Source organism: Megalobrama amblycephala, linkage group LG2 (genome assembly GCF_018812025.1).
Source record: "Megalobrama amblycephala isolate DHTTF-2021 linkage group LG2, ASM1881202v1, whole genome shotgun sequence".
Taxonomy (NCBI): domain Eukaryota; kingdom Metazoa; phylum Chordata; class Actinopteri; order Cypriniformes; family Xenocyprididae; genus Megalobrama; species Megalobrama amblycephala.
The window spans coordinates 27,493,730-27,517,778 of NC_063045.1; the positions used below are offsets into that span (position 1 = coordinate 27,493,730).

A 24,049-nucleotide genomic window follows, 5' to 3' on the forward strand; every position below is an offset into this window, starting at 1 on the left:
TAATTGAATACCCCTGGTATAGGCTATTATTAAAATAACTACAATATATTTTTATTGTTTTATATATAAGTTATCTTCATTTGAAATATACAATATAAATGACAATGATCATAATTAACAATATTATTAATATGATAATAACAGACTATCACGTGCTTAAACCAGTTAAGGCGTCTTCTTTGAATTCTTCTCAGCGAAATACGCTATAGCAAAATGTAACGCTTTGGTATCAGGCTAAATAAGATTTGGATAAGGGAGGGACCTGTCAGAAGAGTGCTGCAGCAGTGAAGACCCCTTCCAGCCCTTCCCACAAAGAGAGAGAGAGCAAATGAGAGGGAGAAGTGTTCTGATGACGTCGACGCTGGGAAGCTCCCAGTAGAAGGTGCGCGCCCGCGGGAGGGGCCGATAGAAAATGGCGAGTCTGTGCAGAAGGCAGCAATGTACGATCGAGAGGCGCGGCTTTCGGCAGGAACTTGACTCGTGGCGGCATAAACTCATTCACTGTGTAGGTAAGCTCGTATAACCTAACATGCAGAATTGTTTAGCACAGCTTCCTGTGTTCACTGAATGTGTATATTTGCTGTAGGGGACTAGTGAAAATCCATTGCCTACAGCGGCGAGCGAAGCGGCTTTTTTTTTGTCTCGCAACGATTTTTTCTTATAGCCGCTCACCACCCGCTGGACCTTATCAAAAAATCGCAGAATGAGTTTAGTTTTATGCGGCCGTTATTTGAGAAATAATATGTGTGAAGTGCACATTTGTGTTATTTTATTTGTCTGTGTAATGGTTCGTGTTATGGCCCAACGTATTTCCTTTGTTATTATTTTTTAAAGAAAATTTGGGCGATGTTTATTTATTGTAAGCAGGGCGTGTTACGTGTACAGAGGGAATTGTGCATTGACCAATCAAATGCGTTCCTTTTGCCCGTGTGCGCGCTCCCTGTTTTATTGTAGGCTACTGTATTATTTGGGGTTGGGGGAGGGCTGTGCGCGTCCCCGCCCCACTGTCATGCTGCTGCGCGCGTTACCTCCCTTCCCTCAAATCATCGGCGCTGGGGGAGCGCGCATTGCTGCAATGGGGAAATGTCAGAAAATAATTTTGTATTTTAGGGGAAGGTGGGGGGTTGACAAAGAAAATGACACTGCGCATATTGCTTAGTTGTTATCGCGGCCTTGTCAAGGCCAGATTCTTGCTATACTGAGCATTTTAATATAACGTCTTGATCTTAATCTGGAGATTTTTTGCGGAATATATATGCGCTGATATTTGAGTCTGTTTTGATGTGTTTTTTTTTTTTTTTTTTTAAGCAATAGGGCAGTTCGTGAACGAGACGTGCCAGTGTAGCCAGAATGTCGTGCAAATAACAACATTATTTGGTTTTAGGAACCCACGAAACCATTTCCATTTGTTATTTACTCATATTTGTTTCTCATTTCCGAAAATATGACGGAAAATTGTTGGTCTTCCCGCCCCTCCCCCGTTAAATCTAATGTTTCATTAGCTATGTTTAATCCCTTTAAATCACAGTATCTGATGTTATTGGGAGATTATTGAGTCTTAACCTCGAGGTTTCCCAGTTTTCAACCCTAGATTTGTGTTAATCTCCCTTTTAATGTCTGACAGAAAACCCCTGGCTTTTGGCATCTGTTAACTGCAGCTTTTGAGTAAATGTTGGTCACTCTTTCTATCAACCAAAACAGTGTAAATATTTCAACGATAGAGAATCGCACCCTCTGTTTGATACTGCATTAACGTTGCTTAAGATATTACACATGCCGCAAAAACATTTTAAATATGAGCATGTGGATCTGTATTAATGGTAAAGCTTTTATTGTGAACTTTGCTCTTCCGTTTGTTCAACATGCTCCAGCCACGTCATATCAAATATGATACACTTCTGTGTTTAAAACGACTAGGATGTGTTTTATTATTAAAGATGGCATGTGTCAGTGAAACCTGCTTGGTTATCCTCTCATGCAATGAGAAAAAAAAAAACGGAGAAAAAAAACTCCTAATCTGTTTCAGGAAGTGTCAAACCACAGAGGTGATGTTGGTTGGATTCATTGCTCTTCTGTTCTGAAATATGAAAGATATTTGACAGTGAGCTGTTAAGGAAGGTTCCCACGATTTTTCAGGCCTGCAAAAGTCATGGAAAATATTAAGTTAATTATTACCTTACAAATCATGGGAATTTCTATAGTGAATATGTTTGTTTTTCTGTTATATTCAGCTGTAAAATATTATATTGGATAAGAATATTTCTTTGAGAGTACAGTCTCTATAAAATGATTTTAAAATCTTTCTAGTAGTCTCAAATGACTGGAAATGTAATGGAAAAATAACTCTGTTAAATATAATTGCTGTGTTTAAGATTTGCTGCTTCTTGTATCTTGTGCTGTGCCTATATTCTCTCCAAGAGATTAATTCTAAGTACATTTTGAGGAAATATAGGCTAAATAATTTGGGCTTAGTTTACTGAAAATTTGCAGTGAGTTAATGAGATCTTAGCTTTAGGCGTAAAAGAAACCAAAGGCATTAATCTCCCAACCTTATTTCTGAAATCTAGAAGTATGTAAAAGTTCATTCACACCTTCATGACAAGAATTTACTCTTGAGCTCTGCTGATAATGCTTTAGGGAGCATCATAAATCATTTCCTCAAACTTTTTTCCAGGGTCAAAGTTCCAAAATCTAAACTCTGTTGTTGTTAACATACTCTCCCATATGCCAGCATTGCTAGAAGTTGAAATGTTTAAAAACCTCTGCAAGCAGTTAGTTTGATAGTGAAGTTTTGCTGTCAGTGGTATTGTATTTGTCATAAATCTCTTTTTTGTTTTCTGTTTACTAAATCACCCTCTGTAATGTAACATGGCTTATTATATAGCAATTATATAGCTATACAGCTAGTAGAGCTGCATGATTCTGGATAAATTGAAAATCACAATTTGTTTTTGTTTAAAATAGAGATCACAATTCTAAAAAGACAACTAAACAAAATAACATGTAATTTACTGGAGGTTCTGACAAAATGTTAATTTGCTGCAGTCTATTTAAAATGTTTAATGAATCTGATTGAATAATTTAAAAAATAGGTTTAAAGTAATGATCACTTTCATAGACATCTGTGTTTATATCTGATCTATAAACTTTTATCCCAGTAATTCTGTGATAATATGAATATTTGTAACACAGAAATAACAATACTGTGTGGTTGAAAAGACTGTTTGTGAAACTGTTTCTTAGTATACATGACAACTGCTCTCTCTCAGCAGCAGCGCTGACACAGGTTTGAGTGTTCCACTGTGATTTTGTCGAAGGTTTAATAGATACAGACAAATCATTGTCAATTATGAATAAGATCACATGGGTGTTTGAATCGAGCTCTAATAGCTACCTGTTTGTTGGTAACTTTTCGATAGCCTCGCATCATGGTTACAGCATTGGTTCTCAAGCTGTTAGAATCCTTGAAGGACTGATTGCCTAAAATTGTTACTTGCCTGATTAAAAAATTCTCTTGATAATAATAAATAAATATTTAATAATAATTCATAATAATAAATGACAAAAAGTACCAACACTGAATTTATAATCAAACTCATTAACTCATAACTGACTTTATTAACATTCATTTTATGATAAGCATTTCAATTTTCATTTCAGACTCGAATAGCCTTGTCATTTATTTTCATTCACTTAAAGTAACAGAATATTTCAATGAAATCATTTCAGTTTATTGTTGGCTCAAGATTAGTGAAAAGGACGCTGAATGAAACCCCTGAATAAGATTTGGAGTCTGTAATGTTTCATTTGGTTAAATAAATAATTGTGGTGAGGTGCCTCTGTTTTAATCAACCAATTATATATCAGTCTGCTGGTTATTTTTACCCCCTACAAACGGCTTATACATACATGGACCCGACACTCCAGTGCCAAACCTAACCTTGGCTTTCCTGGCTTTTCAGACTCTTTCTGTGTGAATTTGTCACCACACATTTGGTGTCATGCACGAGAGCGTCACAAATTCAAACAAAACTGAAGGTCAAAGCTGCTTGCTGTGAGAACCATTACCATCAGGAAAAATGTCACTTTTTATTTTTATCTCTAGTCATCATCTACCTCCCCCTCTCTCTTCGAAAGCTTCCCTATGCATCCGCTTTTCCTCTCTTTTCATCAAAGATCAGCAACAACCTTATGGCCAATTATGTTTCTTGCAACCTTTCTCTCAAATATAGAGCTTTTTTGGACATTCCTTTGACATTTACTGCATTTTATCGATGCCTTAGTCTCCAGTTTGGTCTAGTCCATACTAGATATTTAGTGCTTACAAGTTCCTGTAGTTCTTCTCAATTAGGCTATATTATTGGTTAATAATCATACATTTTGGTTTGAGTTTTGGTGCTTTGAGAATCTTTTTGGCACATATTGAGTGACATTTGAGCGACTTTACCTTTATTTTTCTAACTTGACCGTAAAACGTTTCTAGCAGCTCTTGAACATCCACCCCCAACTGAAGAGGTTGTTAAAGAAGCGTCTGGAGCTATTTGACGACAGTTTCCAGCAGATTTAATTGGTATGTAGGCTGCAAGAAGGTGCATTGATTCAAGTTGCATTCGTTTTGACCACCTCTGAAAATCAACAGCATTTTAAATTGATAAAAAAAAAATAAAAAAATTGTCATCTGAATTATGTATGGATCATTTTCTCTGTGGAGATGTTGAGAAGCTGCATGTGTAGGGAAAATACTGCATGGATTATTTTATTACACTTTTAATAGATAAATAAATAAATGCTGTTGCATTTATTCGCGATAAAGCCTACGTTAATTACAGTGTCAGTTGCATTTAGTATTTTATTTAAAATATCGAACAATTCAATGAAATGTACAACAACTGTTAGGTTGTATTTCATTTTAATTAAACCAAATAAAAAATGTATAAATGACCAAAAGAAAGTTTTGTTTGCACCTTTGGAGAATCCAAAATGTTATTCGTTTATAATCATGGTAGTAACTGTAATTATTGATTCTTAAATATCGATTCTTCATGATTTCAGCATGCAGTCTGTATTATCTAGAGTTTACAGCTTCGGTCTCCATCACATATATATTGAAGCTTTGAAGCTGTCAGGGTTTCACTAAGCCATGTAAACTACTTTTAAAAGTAGTAGCACTATACTCCTAGAGATAATACTTTTTGTTTTTCCGTTGGATTTTTCTCAACAGTTCAGATCTTAAATATGTCAGGCTTCTGTGCCTAAGTATTTTGACATCTGGGAAGTCTGTCTCCATTATTCTTAACTTTAAAACCCCAGGGATTCTCATTCTGTCAAGGGCATCTAGATTAAATCCGTACTTTATCCCAATTCTGACTTTTCTGACTCATTTCATGCTAATCCTGTTCAGTTCAGTTTTTTTTTTTTTTTTTGGCCATGTACATAGTGAATTTTTTTAATTGAGTAGACAAGTTGGTAGTTTTGGATGTTAGATGACAATGAATAATAATTGTAAAATAAATCTTTCACGTTATATTTAATTTTGAACACATTTATTCTCTCAGGTTTTGCCCCTAAATTCCCAAAAGATTCTAGGTAAGCGAGACCTTTGATTTGATAAATTGAAACATTCTTTAACAGGCTCTTGCGCAAGAACTTTGGGAGTGTTTCTTTTTGATATCCAGTAACCGTAAAGACAAGATAAGCTACATTTTTACTCTTCCTCTTTCTGTGTTGAAGTTCATTTTAGCCTTTAGCTAAACAAATTCCTGTAAATCCAAACATGTCAAAATCTGCTATATGGTTTACTTATTTTTCTTTTTTTGTCTACTTCTCATGTGACACTTTGTGGTTGTTATCTAATAAACCCCCTGAACACATGCCATGTTCGGAATGAGTTTAGATTAGGGTGGGGGTTTGAAGGAATTTTTATATTATTTTTGTTGCCTAATGCTGCAGGTATTTTCAGAGAACTGTTAGAATGCTGATGCAGATTTTGTTGTGTGTAATGGTGGCAAATAAATTAAAACCATTCAGCCTAGTTTTCAGGTTTTAATGTTTATGGTGGTACAATTCCTAAATACTAAAACTTAACTTTTAGCAAAGTAGTTTTAATCATACTGAAACATACTTGTGAAATGTTGCACACAAAGACATGTTGAAGTTTTCCATAATAGGTTTTCTTATTGCAATTATTTGATGGATATTTCACATGCATCAATGTTATTTGAGTACATTTTTTTTTTTTCAGATTTTGTGGCCAGAAAACATTTTATTAAAATGTTGAATGCAGTTTCAGTAATATATAGATGTTACCCTGCAAATATATTAAATCTAATGTGAACAAAAGTCTCTATGATGAAGTAAAAGCCACTGTTAATGTTTCTTGTGCAGTCATTGCCGTCATATTGAGTTTTACAGTTATTGTTAATGTATCTTATGTATGTAATCTTTTTGGGTTATGATTAGCTGTATTAGGGATGGGTTGCGATGGTTGACCAGTCAAACAATGTACTTGTCGATTAGTGTTTTTTTGTGTGTGTGTTTTAGTGCCAGTGCTTTAATTTGCATGCTATCAGAATGTTAGAATGTTTTGCACAGTAAAATCCTCTCAGAAAAGTTGATCTCTTTTAAAGCAAATCTGAACAAATGATCTGGTGAATCCAAAACATACAATTAATAATTTTTTCACACAACCAACCTTTTAGTAGAGTTTACAAGTATGTAGTTTTGCCCATCCCTGAGCTATATGTTGGTTTCATTGATTTTCTCCAACATTAGTCCTACATCCATGTTAAGGATATCTTTTGTTTCTCAAAGAGCAAGAATCATGTGAAAATCATATGATAAGAACAGGCCTTCAGCCTGCTGAAATCTCATATCAATTACATGGCCCCTTCCCGAATAGAGATGATTTTATACTCTAGTGATCTAATGACTATAGTCTTTAGGATCTTTGTGCTATTAAATGAGAAATAATTATGAGTCCCACTGTAAGACTTCATTGTTCAGTAGCTGCCACCAATTACAAAAGTAAAATTTAAGTATTTACTATTATTTGTAAAATGCTGAATTATTATTATTATTATTATTATTATAAAGCTATTTGTTTCTGGTAATTTGAATGTTCTCATAAGCTTTAGGATTTTTCCAGACAGCTCTGACTGAAAGTCATTTAGTGGAACGCATAACAATTGTTATCTCTTCAGCCAAGTTATTACTTTTTGTTTTTTTAACCTATTCCAAAACTAGATTAAATCTCATTAAAAACCATATAGCCTAGAATTATATTTGAGCAGATATAGGAAGCATGAATTGATGTTATTTGCTTATTTGTTTGAGCAGGCGCTGTTGTTTTGTGTTTAAACTTCTACTCAGAAATGAGAAAAACAAAACAGTAGACCTGGATAGGCTATATATTGCTGTTTGGTTGACTTAGGATATTTTCATGGTAGTTTGACAGTTTCTTGGTAAATCTTAGCACTGTTTAATATTTGAGTAATGCATTATAAAATATTATTTAAAAAACATTCCTTGGTGATAATCTCTTACTATCCTCAATAATTTGCTGAATGCTGCACTGACTTAACTGGTCTAGGATGTAATGTTTTTGATTTGTCCAGGGAGGGACCTGAAGGATTCAAGAAAGATTGCTTTGTGGGAAAGATTGTTTTTGAATGGAGTATCACATCATCTGCATTGTATGTTGACTGGAGAGATGACGGTTTCCTTTCACTCATGTGTTGTTGAATTATCACGCTGGTATACATTGGATACATGTTCTCTGATGTCTTTTTGAAAGGTATAGTTCACCCAAAAAAGAAAATGTTATCATCGTTCCCTCACCCATTTCGTGGAACTCAGAAGTAGTTATTTAACAGAATGTCCAGCTGCTCTTTTACTGGTGAAAATTTTCACTATTCACTTTCATTATATGGAGAAGAGCAGCTTGGACATTCTGCTGAATTTTTTTTTTTTTTATGTTTCACTGAAGAAAGAACGTTTAATCAATTCTTTTTTTGGTAGTGAACTACACCTTTAGAGGGATTAGATTTATTATGGTGATTCTAATATTCCTTTTTTTTTTTACTATATTTGGCACATATTAATGGAAATGGTTAAATATGGCTCTTTCAGTTAATTTCTGGAAAAACTGTGGAAAACTGTTTTTAATGATGTATTTTATGCACTGAGTTCAACATACTTGGCAACATTGATTGCATGGTTGAAATAATGGTCTATCTATAAAATATAATATATAAAAAAGCTGCAAAATAGATACATGTTTTGTTATATCCCCCGACCCTATTAAATGAACAGACAGATAGAAGGATGTTATTGATCCAAGTTTCAGGTGCATAATAGTGGCACTGTAATACACGATGAAGGCCATGCCTTTTTTGTAAGTGCTTTCATTCTCAGATTGTATCTGGGCTATAAAAGTACTATAGTTTTTTTTTTTTTTTTTTTTAAAGTAATTATCTCAAAGAAATATATATTTTTAAATGTGCTACAGATGATCTGTGGGTTTACATGGAGATCAGTACATCAGTGACATGTGCCAGTCCTGAAAATAAACCATTTGTCATAAGCCACTAACACAGAAGGCCTTGCAATCATGAAGTATATTGATCTAAGTAATTTTTTTTCAAGAAATAACGGCCTTTATCACATTAGGTTTTTTGGTGAACACTTAACCCTAAAAATAACCTGCTTTACAGCAGACTTAAATCCACATCTAATGCTGCACATTTGGTGCTTAATGGCCAAGTAAACATTGCTTTTGACACTAATCACCACCATCAAAAGCTTAAAATTGCCTTTCGTAGCCAATAGTTCGTTTTTATGACAACTGGTGCATGTACGTGATGTACATTCCCTGCAATTGGGGCTTGGTGACCTAAAAGGTCCTGTCATAGAAGGCCGATGTCCTGATGGGTTAAATTTGATTGGCTGTTCCCTCATCGCAAGCTGCAGGTTTAGAGTTTTCCCGCACTCTAATTCAAACACAATCTAGGTCAAGAGGGGCCCAAATGACATTGTTTAACCTCCTCTCCAAATAACACTTCTGCACTTGCAATGTTCTTGCTGGAACTGAACAAGGGAAAATGAAATAACTGATGCAGGAAGCACTTGAGTGTGTTTTCTTGTTGTTGTTTTTTTTGTTTTTTTTCAGCATTTTGTGCACTAGCTTGTACCTTGTTGCAGGAATGTTCTCGGTTTTTATGTTTCTGGTAATAGGACTAAATTATCTGGAAGATGGCAAAGTCTGCTTTTATCCTCTCTTTAAAGATTAAAGACATTCATAGTCTTTATCTTTTTGATCTTAATAGTGTTTTTTACTGGGTTAGACAAAAGACTTATTATTTAGACGTTGAACAAGAATTAAATAATTTAATAATATTTATTTAATGCCTTTTTACTTTATTTAGATTCTAGTCTCAAGAGTATCAAATGATATTTGTTGTCTAAATTTGGCTGTTGCTTTGATACTTAAAAATGTTGCATTAATTTGCATATTTTTGTTAGTGTTAACAAAAGTGACAGAAAGGAAAATGCTAAAGTTTTTATTTACTGAAGTATAGGGTACGGCAATGAACATGATATTTTTGGATAGTCAATTATCATTATTATTATCATCATTATTATTATTATTATTGAATGTTATTTGACCATTTTGAGATTCTTCCCTGATAACTGTGCCAATGCATCAATTCTGATGAATGGTACACATTTTCTGTTTTCAAAAATTTTTGGGTGGACTATTAATTTTGCTGATCTTAAAATTAGGAATGGGATGTGTGAAATTTCAAAATCAACTCAGTGGGGGTTTCTGAATGACTAGTTGACTAATCAGTCAAAAGCCCTGAATAACTAGTGCAGTTGCAGGTTCACTTAACCGTGATCAGACATGTTCTAGTTCTTCTTCGTCCCAGCGTTAATCCCGTTCCTCTGCAGGGTCCGCTTTTTTGCAGAGCTTTCTCCATTTGGCATGGTCGAAGGCGTCTTCCAAGGCAGCGCTGACGATCTTCATGTCTCCCTTCAGTCGTTTAAGCCACTGCATCTTTTGGGCCACTGAATCCTTGTTGCTAAATCTCAAAATGCTAATTAAAGTACCAATTAAAACATCACAAATATATTTGTAGTTAAGTAAAAGTCTAAATGAACTAGTCAATCTCACTTAGTTCCAATAGATCCAATTTGCTATCATTTAATTGTATTATACTGTGTATATATATAATTAGTATTATATCTACCATCTGCCACCCTGATCTCTGAGTATTGATATATAAAACTAATCAGTCATTCTTTAATCTTCATACACAGATACAGTATGCAACCAATTTAGTAATAATTGTACCTTCCCCTTTATCCTACTGCGCTTCATCTAATGCCTATATATGCAGTAGATGTTCCTACAGCATTCTCTAAGAACTTGCTGTTATGGCCAGCATGTTATAAATACTATCCTAACTTCATCAGATGCTATGCCACATAATTTGAGGATCATAATTAGTCATTCATCTGCAAACAAAGACCCTTATGAAATGGATGATGGGGGGTCGTTTTCTTGATTGGATCCCCCCTCACCCTTTATACTACGTTTGTCCTTTTGAAATCAAAAGCCAGACAAGCAGAGTTTTTTTAAAACAACTTTTCAATTGCAATCCAAACATGTTATATATAGTCCAAAAAATGACTGACAGGCAGCAGGAGACAAAGGGATGGAGGAAAGGCTAATTAAGTGTATAGCGATCTCACCCAGCGTCACTAAGCAACGTGTAAAAACCTTCTTTTACGCCCTGAGGTTAGGAAGCACACATCTGAGAAAAACCAGTCTGCCTCTATAAACTTCCTTTTTTCTGTTCTTTCTTTAATAATAAAATATGTGCACCTTGCGACCTCATAATTAGCTTTTTCAGCAGTCCTTCAAATTAATTAGTTTGATGTCTGTGTATGAAATACGGGGATAGAGGGCATTAAATTGTGAAGGCAAAATGGCAATAGCGTACGTACGCTTATTTATATCATTAATCTCACAGGTGATGTGGCACTCTTTTATTTAAGCTTCTGCAATGAAAGAAAACAGGTTTTTAGGAGTTATAGTTCCTGAACAAAATGAAACATTAAGCTATTACCTAAAGCCATGGCAAAGTGGTTAATTCCGCTGGGCTATGATGCCCACGCGGACACTGGAGGTTCAAATCCAGCTTTCAACGTTTTGAAATCGAAATGTCTCTTCCTCATTTTCTGTCGTCTTTCCACTCTCATGTGGTAAATACATGATATAAATGCCAAACATTTAGAAAAAAAATGCTATTTGTACATAAAAAAAAAAAAAAAGTCCAGTTTCAGTGTTCTTTCATTAATGTGTATGTTTTGATCCAAAGAAAACTAGGTTAAATTAACTTTCTTTACTTTAGTTCTTCTACTACATGTTTTTTTTTTTTTTTCTTTTCTTTTTTTTTTTTTTGGAAATGTTCAAAGCATTTGACAAGGTCAGCTGTGGGGAACGCTTTTGTGTCAGTGTTTACAGTTTATTTGGAAGTGAAGTGAATTGAATCTGGCAGAATGTGTGAATTGAAGCGTATGAAACCTATATAGCAAAGAATAGAGAACTTCAGTCTATTGATATCACATAGTCACCAACAGCAGTCACATGCGATATCTGCGCTATTCATTCAGCATTGGTTTGTATTTGTTAACCATACATTGCAGGTGATTGAGATGAGCAGAAATCTACTTTCTCAAGGGTGAATCTATCCAGCTGCAGTATAAGCAGCCAACGGTAATCTTCATTACCTCAACATCTGTTCTACTTCACTAACAATAAGAGTGTCTTAAACACTGAATAAAACATATAAGCTTTTGAAAACAATGAGATCTGCTTTTTTATGAGGCGAAGTGTCACTGCATCTAGGATAATGATTTGTGAATTAAAATTCTTTTAGTAAAGAATGTGAAAATGGATGTCAAATTGATTACTTTTAAATTGAAACTTTTTTATATTTATATATTAACTTTCTGAAAAAAAAAAAAAAATAATATAAAACAATGAATATAAATGTTATAATATATTTTCATTAGGGCTGGGTATTGACAAATTTCATGATTCGATTCGATTTAGATTCACAAGCATTTGATTCGATTCTGATTCAATTCAATTCAGTTTGATATTGATTATTTTGGATATATATCAGGTACAGTACTTGGCAAATTTTCTCAAGGGAAAAAAAATCTCAACTAATGCTGTAAACTAGTTGGTACTATATTTTAATATTGAAGCTTAAATGAATTGATTTGTGAAGGCTACAAACACTTAAACAACACTCAATTAAGTTTTTATAATAAAGTTATAATACCAACTTTACAATTACATAATTATATTTTTACTCCAATTCGTTTATTGAAATATAAACATTTAATTGCTGGCTGTCAAATATTCAAACAAGCATTAAGTATTGAAGAACATTAATACTTATAATAAATATGGTACACACATTTAGCAAAATGCTCCTCTCCAAAGTTCATTTTTCTAGATGACTAACGAGTTTATAGTCACTGAATATGGTTTTTCAGAGGTAAATGTAACGTTACGTGGCATATCTATTGGCTTCTTTCCGCGGTTGAAACACCGATTGAGCGATTACACGAGATACGGATTTCGGTAAGTTGTACTGTATCTTTTAACATACCTTCAGATGTTCATTTATGTTTGTTTCACACTGTAACTATTAAAACTGGTATTAAAACGGAGGAGATGATCAGTTCACGTGTAACTTGGCTGCCGCTTCTCTTGAACTGAGGCGACAGCAATCTGTCACGCCACATTAAACAGCGGCAAAACATTTTTTTTTTTTTTTTTAATTTCATAATAAATGGACATAATTTGAAATCTGATACTTTGGTTTTGTATCGATTAAAATAGTGAAAATTATATATATATATTTTTTTTCCTAGCCCTAATTTTCATTATATTCACATCATGGATACTAGGGCTGCACAATTAAAGGGTTAGTTCACCCAAAAATGAAAATTCTGTCATTTATTACTTACACTCATGCCCTTCCACACCCGTAAGACCTTCATTAATCTTCGGAACACAAATTAAGATATTTTAGTTGAAATCCAATGGCTCCGTGAGGCCTTCATAGGGAGCAATGACATGTCCTCTCTCAAGATCCATTAATGTACTAAAAACATATTTAAATCAGTTCATGTGAGTACAGTGGTTCAATATTAATATTATAAAGCGACGAGACAGAATTTAATAATAATTTAATAATAATTGACAGAATTTTCATTTTTGGGTGAACTAACCCTTTAATCGAATTTCTAATCGCGATTACGGGTGCCATGATTTCGTAATCGTTCAAAGGCGCAACAAGGAAAAATATTCTGCGTGTTTTGAGCATGTTAAGTTGTGAGAGGGAATCACGACTTCAGAGTGTAAAAGGTCTAACCCAGCATAAAAGGAGCTACCAGTGACGTAGGTGTACGCAGATGGGAAACACCAGGACCCGCCATTTTTAAAAAGCCGTGTACACAACCTAGTGTTGTCAAAAATATTGATATTTCGATATGTATCAATACTGAAATATCTGAAACGATACCAATACTCCTTTCTGCAGTATCGCTACACCGATACCAGCTGCGCGTGCTTGCTCTCCTCTCTGACAGCGAGTTGAGACGCACGCGCCTCCTCTCATTCACACGAAGTGCAGAAACATAATAAAGCCGCTTTTGACATACAAGTGCCAAAATAACCTCCTTTTCGCGGTTTATTAATGGTCAAATACACTCAGAAACAATATCACAATGCCCATCTTGGTGAGTATGAATGTAAAACAATTCAGGAAGGATGTGTCTGTGCGTTCGTCAGGTCTTAAAAGGACAGTAGCCGAATAAACGTGCCGCTCTCTATGTTGTTAATGTTAATCAAAAGACAAAGAGAAAATCATTTACTGCTCTTGACTGATTAACTTCTGTAACTTTAATTGATTAATCTGTATTTAATTTTTACAATTAAGTTTATCCAATGTTATTTGATTTGCCTACTTTGTTACCTGAGTGATTACTAGGCTAAAGAAAATAGAGCAGTCTATTTAATTTCTATCTTTATTCTATTGTATTTATTTATGCTATAGTTAGTAATTTGTTCATTTGTTCTTTTTTATTACTGTTTACTTGTCTTTTTTAAATTCAGTTTACCATTTGAAATCAAGCTTTTTCATTGTAAAACAAATACATTGAATTAGCAAATATTTGTGAGATAATTCTTGTAATGGTAACTGATCAACGTTTATATATGAGAAAAGCTTAAAAGCTTTATCATATAAAATGATCTCTTCAGAAGAAATTTTTGATTGTCTAGACTGATAATAAATAAAAAATAATAATAATGTTAAAAATATCTATATGACAGTATATATTGTTTTTTTCCCCCCATGATATCGAAAATGGTATCGAATATCAGTACTTTTCAAGGTATCCTATCGAAGTTAGATATTCCAGTACTGTGACAAAACCACAGCCTATATATTTACTCCACAAACTAACTCTACAAACATGGAAAAGAGTGATAGATGGACCTCTCAACCTTACGCTAAAGAGATTATCCAGCCTGATTTTGAGCAGACCAAGCAAAACATGATTATTGCTTCAAACAATGGTATAAAGCTATTCAAAATATCATTCAATGTAAATTGTGATAATCGTAATTAATAATCGCAATTACAATTTCAAGGGAATAATCGACAATTATGATTTTTGTCATAATCGTGCAGCCCTACTATATACTAATTTACTGAATTTATTCTCAGCGCAGAGTTTGCCTACCTACATTTTCTTGGGCTTGAACAAACCACCAACACTAAATACACATTGTAGTGTATTTGTATTATAGGCATTAATAGTGCCTCAAAGTTCTTTGAGCTTTGTTGAACTGATGAAACTTGTGTAGTACTTGTATTGATGTCTCAGGCTTGTATTTTATTTTATATTTTTCAACTTTTATATTTTCTGGGACAGATTGGAGTGGATGTTATCATACCTTGATACATCTTTTCATATTTCTAATTGTTCGTGTTCCCAGCATGCTTTGAACCTCACACTGTTTAGATGTGTTTTGTATAATGTATTGAAAAGGTATATTAAAGATAGTGAGACCTATCAAAATTAGTTTAGATTAGCTCTATAGTATTTTAGCTACATTTCTTGGTGTGTGAATACTGGAGCACATAAAAAAAAAAAAAAAAATTATGTCAAAGGAATAATAAAAGATGTCAAGCCTGAGTTTTACAATTGAATTCCTAATCATTTCAGTGGCTTTCAGTTGGATAATTAAATAATTGGATAATTAATTAGACGTTCTGCTTTTGGCACATGGCGCACTGAATAAATCATTGGCCCCAACAGGATCGTTGAACTGCGCAGCATGATTCCTGCATGCCGCCACATTGAATTTCAGCCGACAGCTTCCTGTCAGACAATTATCAGGAAAATGTTGCTGCTTTTTTTTTTCTTCTAAATTTATAGAATAGCCGTCAGGGTCACAATGGCAGGTTCTTCACAGTTTGGGATTGCTTTCTCAAACACTGCAGCTTTTTTGTGGGTTAACTCCTTAACCAAACAAAGAGAAATGACCCATTTTCCTCCGCCCCTCCCCAATTTGAATATGCTTGGAGTGAAATTGGATAAATGCAGTTGAAATGTGGAGAAACTACTCTTTAAACACAACAGTGGACTGAAGAATGGGGGTGGGGTAGGGTTAGGATCATATTTTGGATTGTTGTCCTTTGTGTGTGTCTTTGGAACTGCTTGGGGCCGGATAAAGGGCGACATCCTCTTCCAAATGTCGGAATCTACTCTTACCATCAGAGATGTTTCTGCAGTGACTATCCATAAGATTTAACCAAGATTAATGTGTGTCTTTATGTAGGTGTGTGTTAGTCAATTTATCAATTTGTTCTTGAAAATTAATTTAGCTTCTACACAGTGATTTGATTTGTTTGGTTCTGGCCTGGCTGTCATGCTGACTTTTTTGTGAACCATCCGGGAATGGCTCTACCAGATAGAGATGGTTGTAGTTGACACAGATTTCCCCTGAAAGAACAACCCCAACCCCCTTTCTACCTTCTGTGTATGAAGGATGTTAAGGATTGGGGGTAGGGAGTTGGCTTAATTTAGGGTTAAGATAAACCACGGGGAGGCAAGTGTGCACCGTCTCCAATATGCTGATTTTAATGATTTAATGAAGGCATTGTCCTCCCCGGAGAGAAAGATCTTTTTTTCCCCCAGTCTTAATGTAAGATGATATTGATCTCTTGGGTGGTGCTTAGTTCCTTAAAATGTTACAGAAGAAGTCCGGAAAATATTGACAAAAGCTCAAGCCTTTAGGAAAGTCTATATTTTAACCCTGAATTAGCGATCAATTTGATTATATAAAATCAAACAAAAAATGTTAAAAAAAACTATACCCTGTATAGTAAATTCTCTTACAGCCTACTAAAATCTATTAAAGTCCCTGTAAAGTCAATTCTGAGAATTCTTTCTAAACACTTTATAATTGTTACAAATGTATTGCTGAAACACATTACAAAGACTGTGAATTGTGTAATGCTTAATTGTGAAGTTAGAGCGTTAAACAGTTTTTCACCAAGTCTCTGCTCAGGATTTTTTGGGCCGAGCTAAAACGGGGGTCTGATGACGCACATAGTCCCCCGAGCATAGCCCCTCCCCTAACACTATATAACTGTCGATGACGCACCGAGCGTGGCACCTCCTCTAACTCTACAGCGGTTCACTCGCTCAATCTCGAGTGTCATTACAGTTATATAGCCCTTTGGACATTTAGCTAGTAATGCCTTCGTCACGCAAATGCATATTACATGGTTGTTATAATATACAACATGCTCGGTCTCCTTATTTAAATTTCCTAAAATGATGATATGAAGGATTCTAAAGTGATCGTTCTACACCGGATATTTTTACAAACTTTCATCAGACAGCTGGGATTCACAGATAATCCACTGTTTTTGGTGAATGTGTCTGAACAGACCTCGGCCCCGCCTCGGCTTTCCTACCGTCCCACCGATAACCGATGATATATGGGGCCGGACAGAGTCTCTCCCTTCCCGGCCTTCAGCCTCCCATCTCGTGGCGCCGTCATTTGTCGACTCGACAACAGTCGGCAGTTCGTGCCCACCAGTGAGTGCAAGTTGCTGAGTTTGCTTATGTTATAATTAGTAGGTAGTCCACAGTAACTCTACTAAAATTTGTAACCCTCTAACGTGATTCTTTTGTTTATATGCATCAGTATGTTTGACTCATTAGACAAGTCAGTTGATGAGATGGCAGCTCTCGCGAGTGGGTGTGGTTTCAGCGCCGACAGCGGACACGCCCCCAGCGTTTGAGAGCAGAGAGCGTTGCCTATTTTTTTGAGATTTTGATGACTTATTTCATTTACTTGCAGATTTTTTTAATCATTCAAATTTGGCTGGGTGGTTAATAACACATTTTTCTGCGGTGTGACAAACTCAGAACACATACTTTAAAATGACTTTACAGGGACTTTAAGCCAAAATATTAACAAATTATTGCAATATTCATTCAGAAGCAGTTAATATACAAGTTTGTTTCAAAGGGGCCAAATGTCAAGTGGTGTAACTCAGGGTTCAGTACTTGGTTTAATGTGTGAAAATCTCCAAATTGACATGCTAATGCTAAATCTCAAACTTTGCTCAGAGACATTGTCACATCTGCTTTGTGGCATTTCTCGATCCCCTAAACTTTTTTAAGGGGATATATTTTTATAGGAATTTTAATTAGATTTCCCAATTGCACTAACATCTATTCTGTGCAAGTGCATGGTGCATATATTATGTAAAAAAAACTGATAGCACAAATTAAAGGCTCTCTGACCTTATTACATAAGGCCCAGCACCACCTAGATAAAACAAATGCTCATGTCAGAATTCTTTTCATGGATTTTACATCAGCCTGTAATACTGTACAACTGCACATTTTAAAAGAAAGTTTGCAAAATTTAGGTGTAAGAAGTTGGTTGATTTTATGGATTGAGAATAGGCAATGAGTTTGTGTTAATGGAATCTCATCTGATTGTATAGTCTTGAATTCAGAGTTACCACAGGGATGTGTATTATCACCTCTGATTTTCTTTGTCTACATTAATGAACTTCAATGTAATAGGGATGATCTCATCCTGATCAAATACGCTGACTTTGACTTTGTTCTTGCCAAATGGACATGAATGGTTTAACCTATTTTGCGTATATATTGAAAGTCGTGTTCAGTGGTTTGATAACAGTCATCTGCAATTGAACATTGAGAAGACAAAGGAACTATGTTGCGGAAACCAAAATAGGACAGGTACAGCTGGTATTTAATTTCATATGTGCAAATTACTATAAAAGGTGTAAAGGTCAAGCAAGTTTAAAATTTTAAATATTTACGTACAATCATTGATGATAAACTCTCATTCCAGAAAAATGTGGACCATATACAACACAAGGAGAGTCCTAATCATTGTTTATAGATTGACGATTGAAAGTATTTTAACATATAACATTGTATCGTGGTATGGTAATTTAACAATGAGACAGAAAAATAAATTAACATGAGTAATTAATGAAGCAAATATGATCACCAGCCAGAAACGGAGTTCAATGCAAGAGCTGTTTTTACACTTTATGGAAAAAAAGATGATCGCAGTATACTCAGCCCGAACTCATCCACTCCATTTCTGCTTTGAGGCCCTCTCTTCGGGGCTCAGGCTAAAAAGAACCTATATAAAAGATAATTTGTTCCATTGGCAGTGACTGTTTTAAACCAAATTCTTATTATGTAGGTATTATGTTGTATTTTTTATGGGTAGGTGACTAGGTGTGTGTATATATATATATATATATATATATATATATATATATATATATATATATATATATATATATATATATATATATATATATATATATATATATATAAATTCTTTTTTGTGTGTGTGTTCCGTGTTTTACTATATAATATGTTGATGTATAGTATTGTCTGTTAAGATGTATTTTTCTATGCCAGTGTCAAAGGTGAATTTATGTTTAGGAAATCTGAACAGACAATAAAGTAAAAAAAAAAAAGAAAAAGAAAAAAAAAAGAAATTTAAAAAAACCTAATGTAGTTAATGGATTTAGAAACATAATCAAAGCACCCCATGCTAATTGTGTTTATACCAATTTCAGCATTATAGGTAAAAGCATGATTATGTTTTTACAGTAACTAAGCCCTCTATAGAATCTGTCCTTAATATAGATTAAAATATGCAGTTTGTTATGTTAGATTTAATTAAATTTAATATTGAACAGTTTGCTTGTGTGGGATGCTTGCATAAGATGTACATCTTGGAAATAGTGTCCTTCAAGCATCTGCAGTACTCAGACTCTGTACGATATATCGATCTTATCTACTGGTTAGATACATGGGTGCTTGTTGCCCAGTGAAAGTAAATTATTCATACTTCCACTACACTATATATAGACTATTAATGGTCACCAGGAAGTTCAAACAAAAAGCTGCTGACGTGACCCTCCCTGGTGTCAAATTGATTGGTTTGTTTCTGTACGTTCACGCACCCCTCCATGGGACATTTCCCCACCCTGGTTTTACTGTTGTTCAATTTTGTGTATGTATGTGTGGAATGCATTCTTTATTTGTTCTTGGCGATTTAGGGCTGTGAAGTGAATGAATGTTAGTTTTGTTGGGTTGAATGAGTCGCTCTGTGTCGATATCCCACACAGTTGTCCTCCAACAGGCCTTTTTGCATTAGTCCTTTTTGTATGAAGTATTATACCAAGACTTATGATAAAACAAAATACTTAATACCCCCCCACTTAGTTGTGTTCCTTCCAGGAAATTGGCTCATCTTGCATTGCTCATTATTTCACAACACAGTTAATTCATAAATTTTTATAAAATTCTCTTGATTACAATATAATGTTTATCTTTAACTACACATCATGTGAACAATTACACTGGCTTTCACAAGCATTTAATACAATATAACTCAGTATCAGTTATAAATTAAAGTCAAGAGTTTTTAATTGATTTTGGGAAGAGTATGGTAAAAATGTGGAAATGTTTGTGAAATGTAATTACAAAACAAATCTTATAAAATGAACTTTATCACAAATATCTTTGCATTCTATATACAGTGCTCGATCATTGTGTACCAATGCAATTATCCACTAGAGCTCAAAAACCGCTGCAGTTTTAGCATTAATGTGGTGCATTTAATGGACTAGAATGTTAGAAGTCTTTGAAGTGCTCATTTTTGTTTTCAAAGCCTCCTTTGTAGCCAGCAACAATTTGGAATGCATGCTTTCTAAGCAAACTGCAGTGGGAACAGCTGATGAATAGTGAATCACACTAACTAAGCATGGCTGTTTCTGTTTCTGTCAGAAAGACAGCAGTCTCCTGAAGGACAAAAACTTGTGATCATGTTCTGCTTAATTATTGTGACTGCATAGCTAAGGATGTCATTGAACAAACTGTATGGATTTGCCTTATCTCAAGAAAATACCACTAAGATACTTTGATGTTTAAGTGTATGGTTTGGTTTAAACTAGAGAATGCACAGAAATGTTATTTTGCTAATGTTAATTATTTTTATTGTGATGGCTGCTATTGTAAAACTTTACATTTGTTTGTTTTGTCTTTTTTTAGTATTGATATTTTTGGTGGCAGTTCTTTAATTAGGATTCAAGAGTGTGTTGTGCATTAGCTGGTAGGGTTGCACGGTGTACCGGTACTACGGTAGTATCGCGATACTAAAGCTTCAAAATACTGGCGATGCCATTGTATTTTTTAAACGGTAGTATCGTCAGTACCGTAAGGAATGTTGTATGTGCGGCAGGTACACTTCAATTGAACATGCGTGCCTGCAAAAACATTACAAGAGACTGCCGTTGACTGTCTGCTGTGCCCTGTGTAGTAAATGCTCTGTAGAATTAGCGCCTTATTGTTTCCTGATGCTTCAGTTAATTTTGCAATGAGATAAAGTTGCACTTGCACGTTGTTGTTCGCAGTGCATTTTATCTGGAGGGTCTGAAATTCACTTAATTAACGTCATAAAATCTTTATATAAGAATGAATTCTCACAGTTTTTCCGTTGCTCATTTGACCACTTCTGGAAAAGATTAAATAGTTTGTTTCTAGAAACATCTTTCAGACGCGATTCAGACAAATGCAATTCCATTCATCAATAAACTATAGCGGGTTTGCACTCGGTTCTTATCATATCAATCGTGATTTTATAATTATAAATGTATTATATGTTTTAATATACATACTGTTCTCCAGTCAGGGTTAGATATTCCAAGATAGGCTGGCAAAAATGCTCCTGATAGTTTGTGACACGAGCAAGAGCGCTGTTTTTGTTTCGTTTCTAAATGAATCTGTTTTTGAACAAATTGGGTGAGTCACTGACTCACTAATCCATTCATTAAGACAGTCATTTGCTTCGTTCCTGAATGAATCAGCCGTTTTGAACGAATCGGTTGAATGATTCATTGACTTAATCATTAACACTTGCTGCCACCTACTGGCGACTTTAGTCTCCCATCTAAAAGTAGGCCTATTCTATCATTTTTTACCATCTAAAAGTAGGTCTATTCTATCATTTTTTTTCCCGCCAACATTTTTATTTCTATATTCAGATTTTTATATTTGAAACATTAATATCATAACATTATTTATGCAATTGTAATTGAAGTGTAAATGCATAAATGCTACATCGTAATGTCAGTTCATACAGCTTCTGTGCAGTGCTAAGATTAATTTTGTTTACAATGATTCATTTGATTGGTAATAAAAGCCTGTTATTCATTCTTATTAATGAAGTATTCAGAGAAAAATCTGGTCTGTTTTCATGTATTTATGAAAGTTTGGTTCATTTTGTATACTGCATGGTATCGCGATACTACTTGGTATCGTGATACTTCAGCTGGTATAGTATCGTAAGACATTTTTATGGTATTGTGACAACCCTATTAGCTGGTAGCAGAGCAAAACTACAGCCATACATGTGCAGACATTCAGATGTCTGCATCACATCTTGTTCCTTTCTAAGATTTCCAGGGCTTGTACAAAATCACTATTGTAAAACATTTACACAGAATAATATACTCTTTTGTTTCCTATTTTAGCGGATTCATCAGGGCGTAATCAAGCGACTATGCCGTTGATCCAGAATGTGCAGTTAATTAAATTGAGTGGCAGTATTACATTGGCAAAGCATTGATTTTAGTTCATAAACTTGAAAGCAGTTTGTGCATGTGTGGGGGTGGACGTGGGTGGACATGTGATTTGTACTTGTAGACCTTACATATAGCTAATAAGAATGTACCTTTGTCTTCACAGGGTTTGAAAGCATTTTGGAGGGGCTGTTTGGACCAGGACTCGTAAAAGATCTTACCCTCTTTCAAGGTCAGTGTTACAGTTTATATGATAGTGGTGAAGATTACAATGTTGATTACTGTTTAGTTTAAAATTCTATGTTGGAAATTTCTACAATCTAAATAAAGAAGATTATATATATATTTTTTTTTAATCTGTCTTGTTCAGATTTTAGCCATGTCCCTGACCTTATATCATAAATTATGAAAATCCATGAAAATATATGAATTATTACATATTTAAAAGTATATTTAAAAAAAACATTTGGCCACAACAAATAATTTTGCCTCAATTTTTTTCAGCAATTATTGGCTGTTCTACTATAGGTTACCAAAGAAACAACAGTGTCATGAGGAGCATGAGGTTAATATCAGTTTTAAAAGTTTATTTTTTTATTGTGGATAATTTCCAATAATTTTCAACCTGTAAATTGTCAATCTATGAAAACATTAAAGGTGCCCATGAACCCTTTTTCACAAGATGTAATATAAGTCTAAGGTGTCCCCTGAATGTGTCTGTGAAGTTTCAGCTCAAAATACCCCATAGAGTTTTTTTTTTATCTGCCTATTTTGGGGCATAATTAAAAATGCGCCGATTCTGTGCATGTCCCCTTTAAATGCTCGCGCTCCCCGCCCCCAAGCTCGCAACTCTATAATACATAAACCTACAAGATACATAAACAAAGTTCACACAGCTAATATAACCCTCAAAATGGATCTTTACAAAGTGTTCGTCATGCAGCATATCAGATCATGTAAGTATAGTATTTATTTGGATGTTTACATTTGATTCTGAATGAGTTTGATAGCATATGCTGCGGCTAACGGGGCTAAAGCTAACATTACACACTGTTGGAGAGATTTATAAAGAATGAAGTTGTGTTTATGAATTAGACTGCAAGTGTTTAATAGTGAAAATAATGACATGGCTCTGGTCTCCGTGAATACAGTAAGAATCAGTGGTAACTTTAAGCATTTAACAGTACATTAGCAACATGCTAATGAAACATTTAGAAAGACAATTTACAAATATCACTAAAAATATCATGATATCATGGATCATGTCAGTTATTATTGCTCCATCTGCCATTTTTCGCTATTGTCCTTGCTTGTTTACCTGCATTTGACTCTCTGAACAGTAACTTTGAAAGGTCTGTGTGGTGGTATGTGGTGGGCGTTCTGGCGCAATATGGCTGCCGTCGCATCATCCAGGTGGATGCTGCACATTGGTGGTGGTTGAGGAGATTCCCCCTTCAATATGTAAAGTGCTTTGAGTGTCCAGAAAAGCGCTATATAAATCTAAGGAATTATTATAATTATTATTATTATTATAAAGGCCTCCACGCTCAGGGGGCAAAGGAGTAGGCTATTTTTGAATGGCTCGCGCACTCAGGGGGCAAAGGACTATCTCAGAAAGACTTTGCGCGCTCAACTGCGCGCGAGACGGAAGGGAACGTGGGAAATGAAGTATACCCCAGGCCTTAACCGCTCCAAATTATTGGACCACCCCCAGATGTTCAGCGGTTATGAGCGCGAGCACATGTAAAGAGTTTTCTCTCTTCTTTCAAATGTAGCTGTATATGTTATTATTATAC

At 34.7% G+C, this 24,049-nt stretch overlaps 1 protein-coding gene across 1 annotated transcript in view; it reads left to right on the plus strand.

The window, feature by feature from the left end:
- Window positions 1-314: 314 nt before the first annotated feature.
- Window positions 315-24,049, plus strand: part of lcor (ligand dependent nuclear receptor corepressor) — a 46,850-nt gene continuing 23,115 nt past the window's right edge. Inside the window, exons 1-2 of the mRNA XM_048169052.1 lie at window positions 315-509; window positions 22,420-22,485. Of these exons, the coding sequence (XP_048025009.1) occupies window positions 413-509; window positions 22,420-22,485 (163 nt within the window). The 5' untranslated portion in view covers window positions 315-412. The remainder of the gene's footprint in view (window positions 510-22,419; window positions 22,486-24,049) is intronic.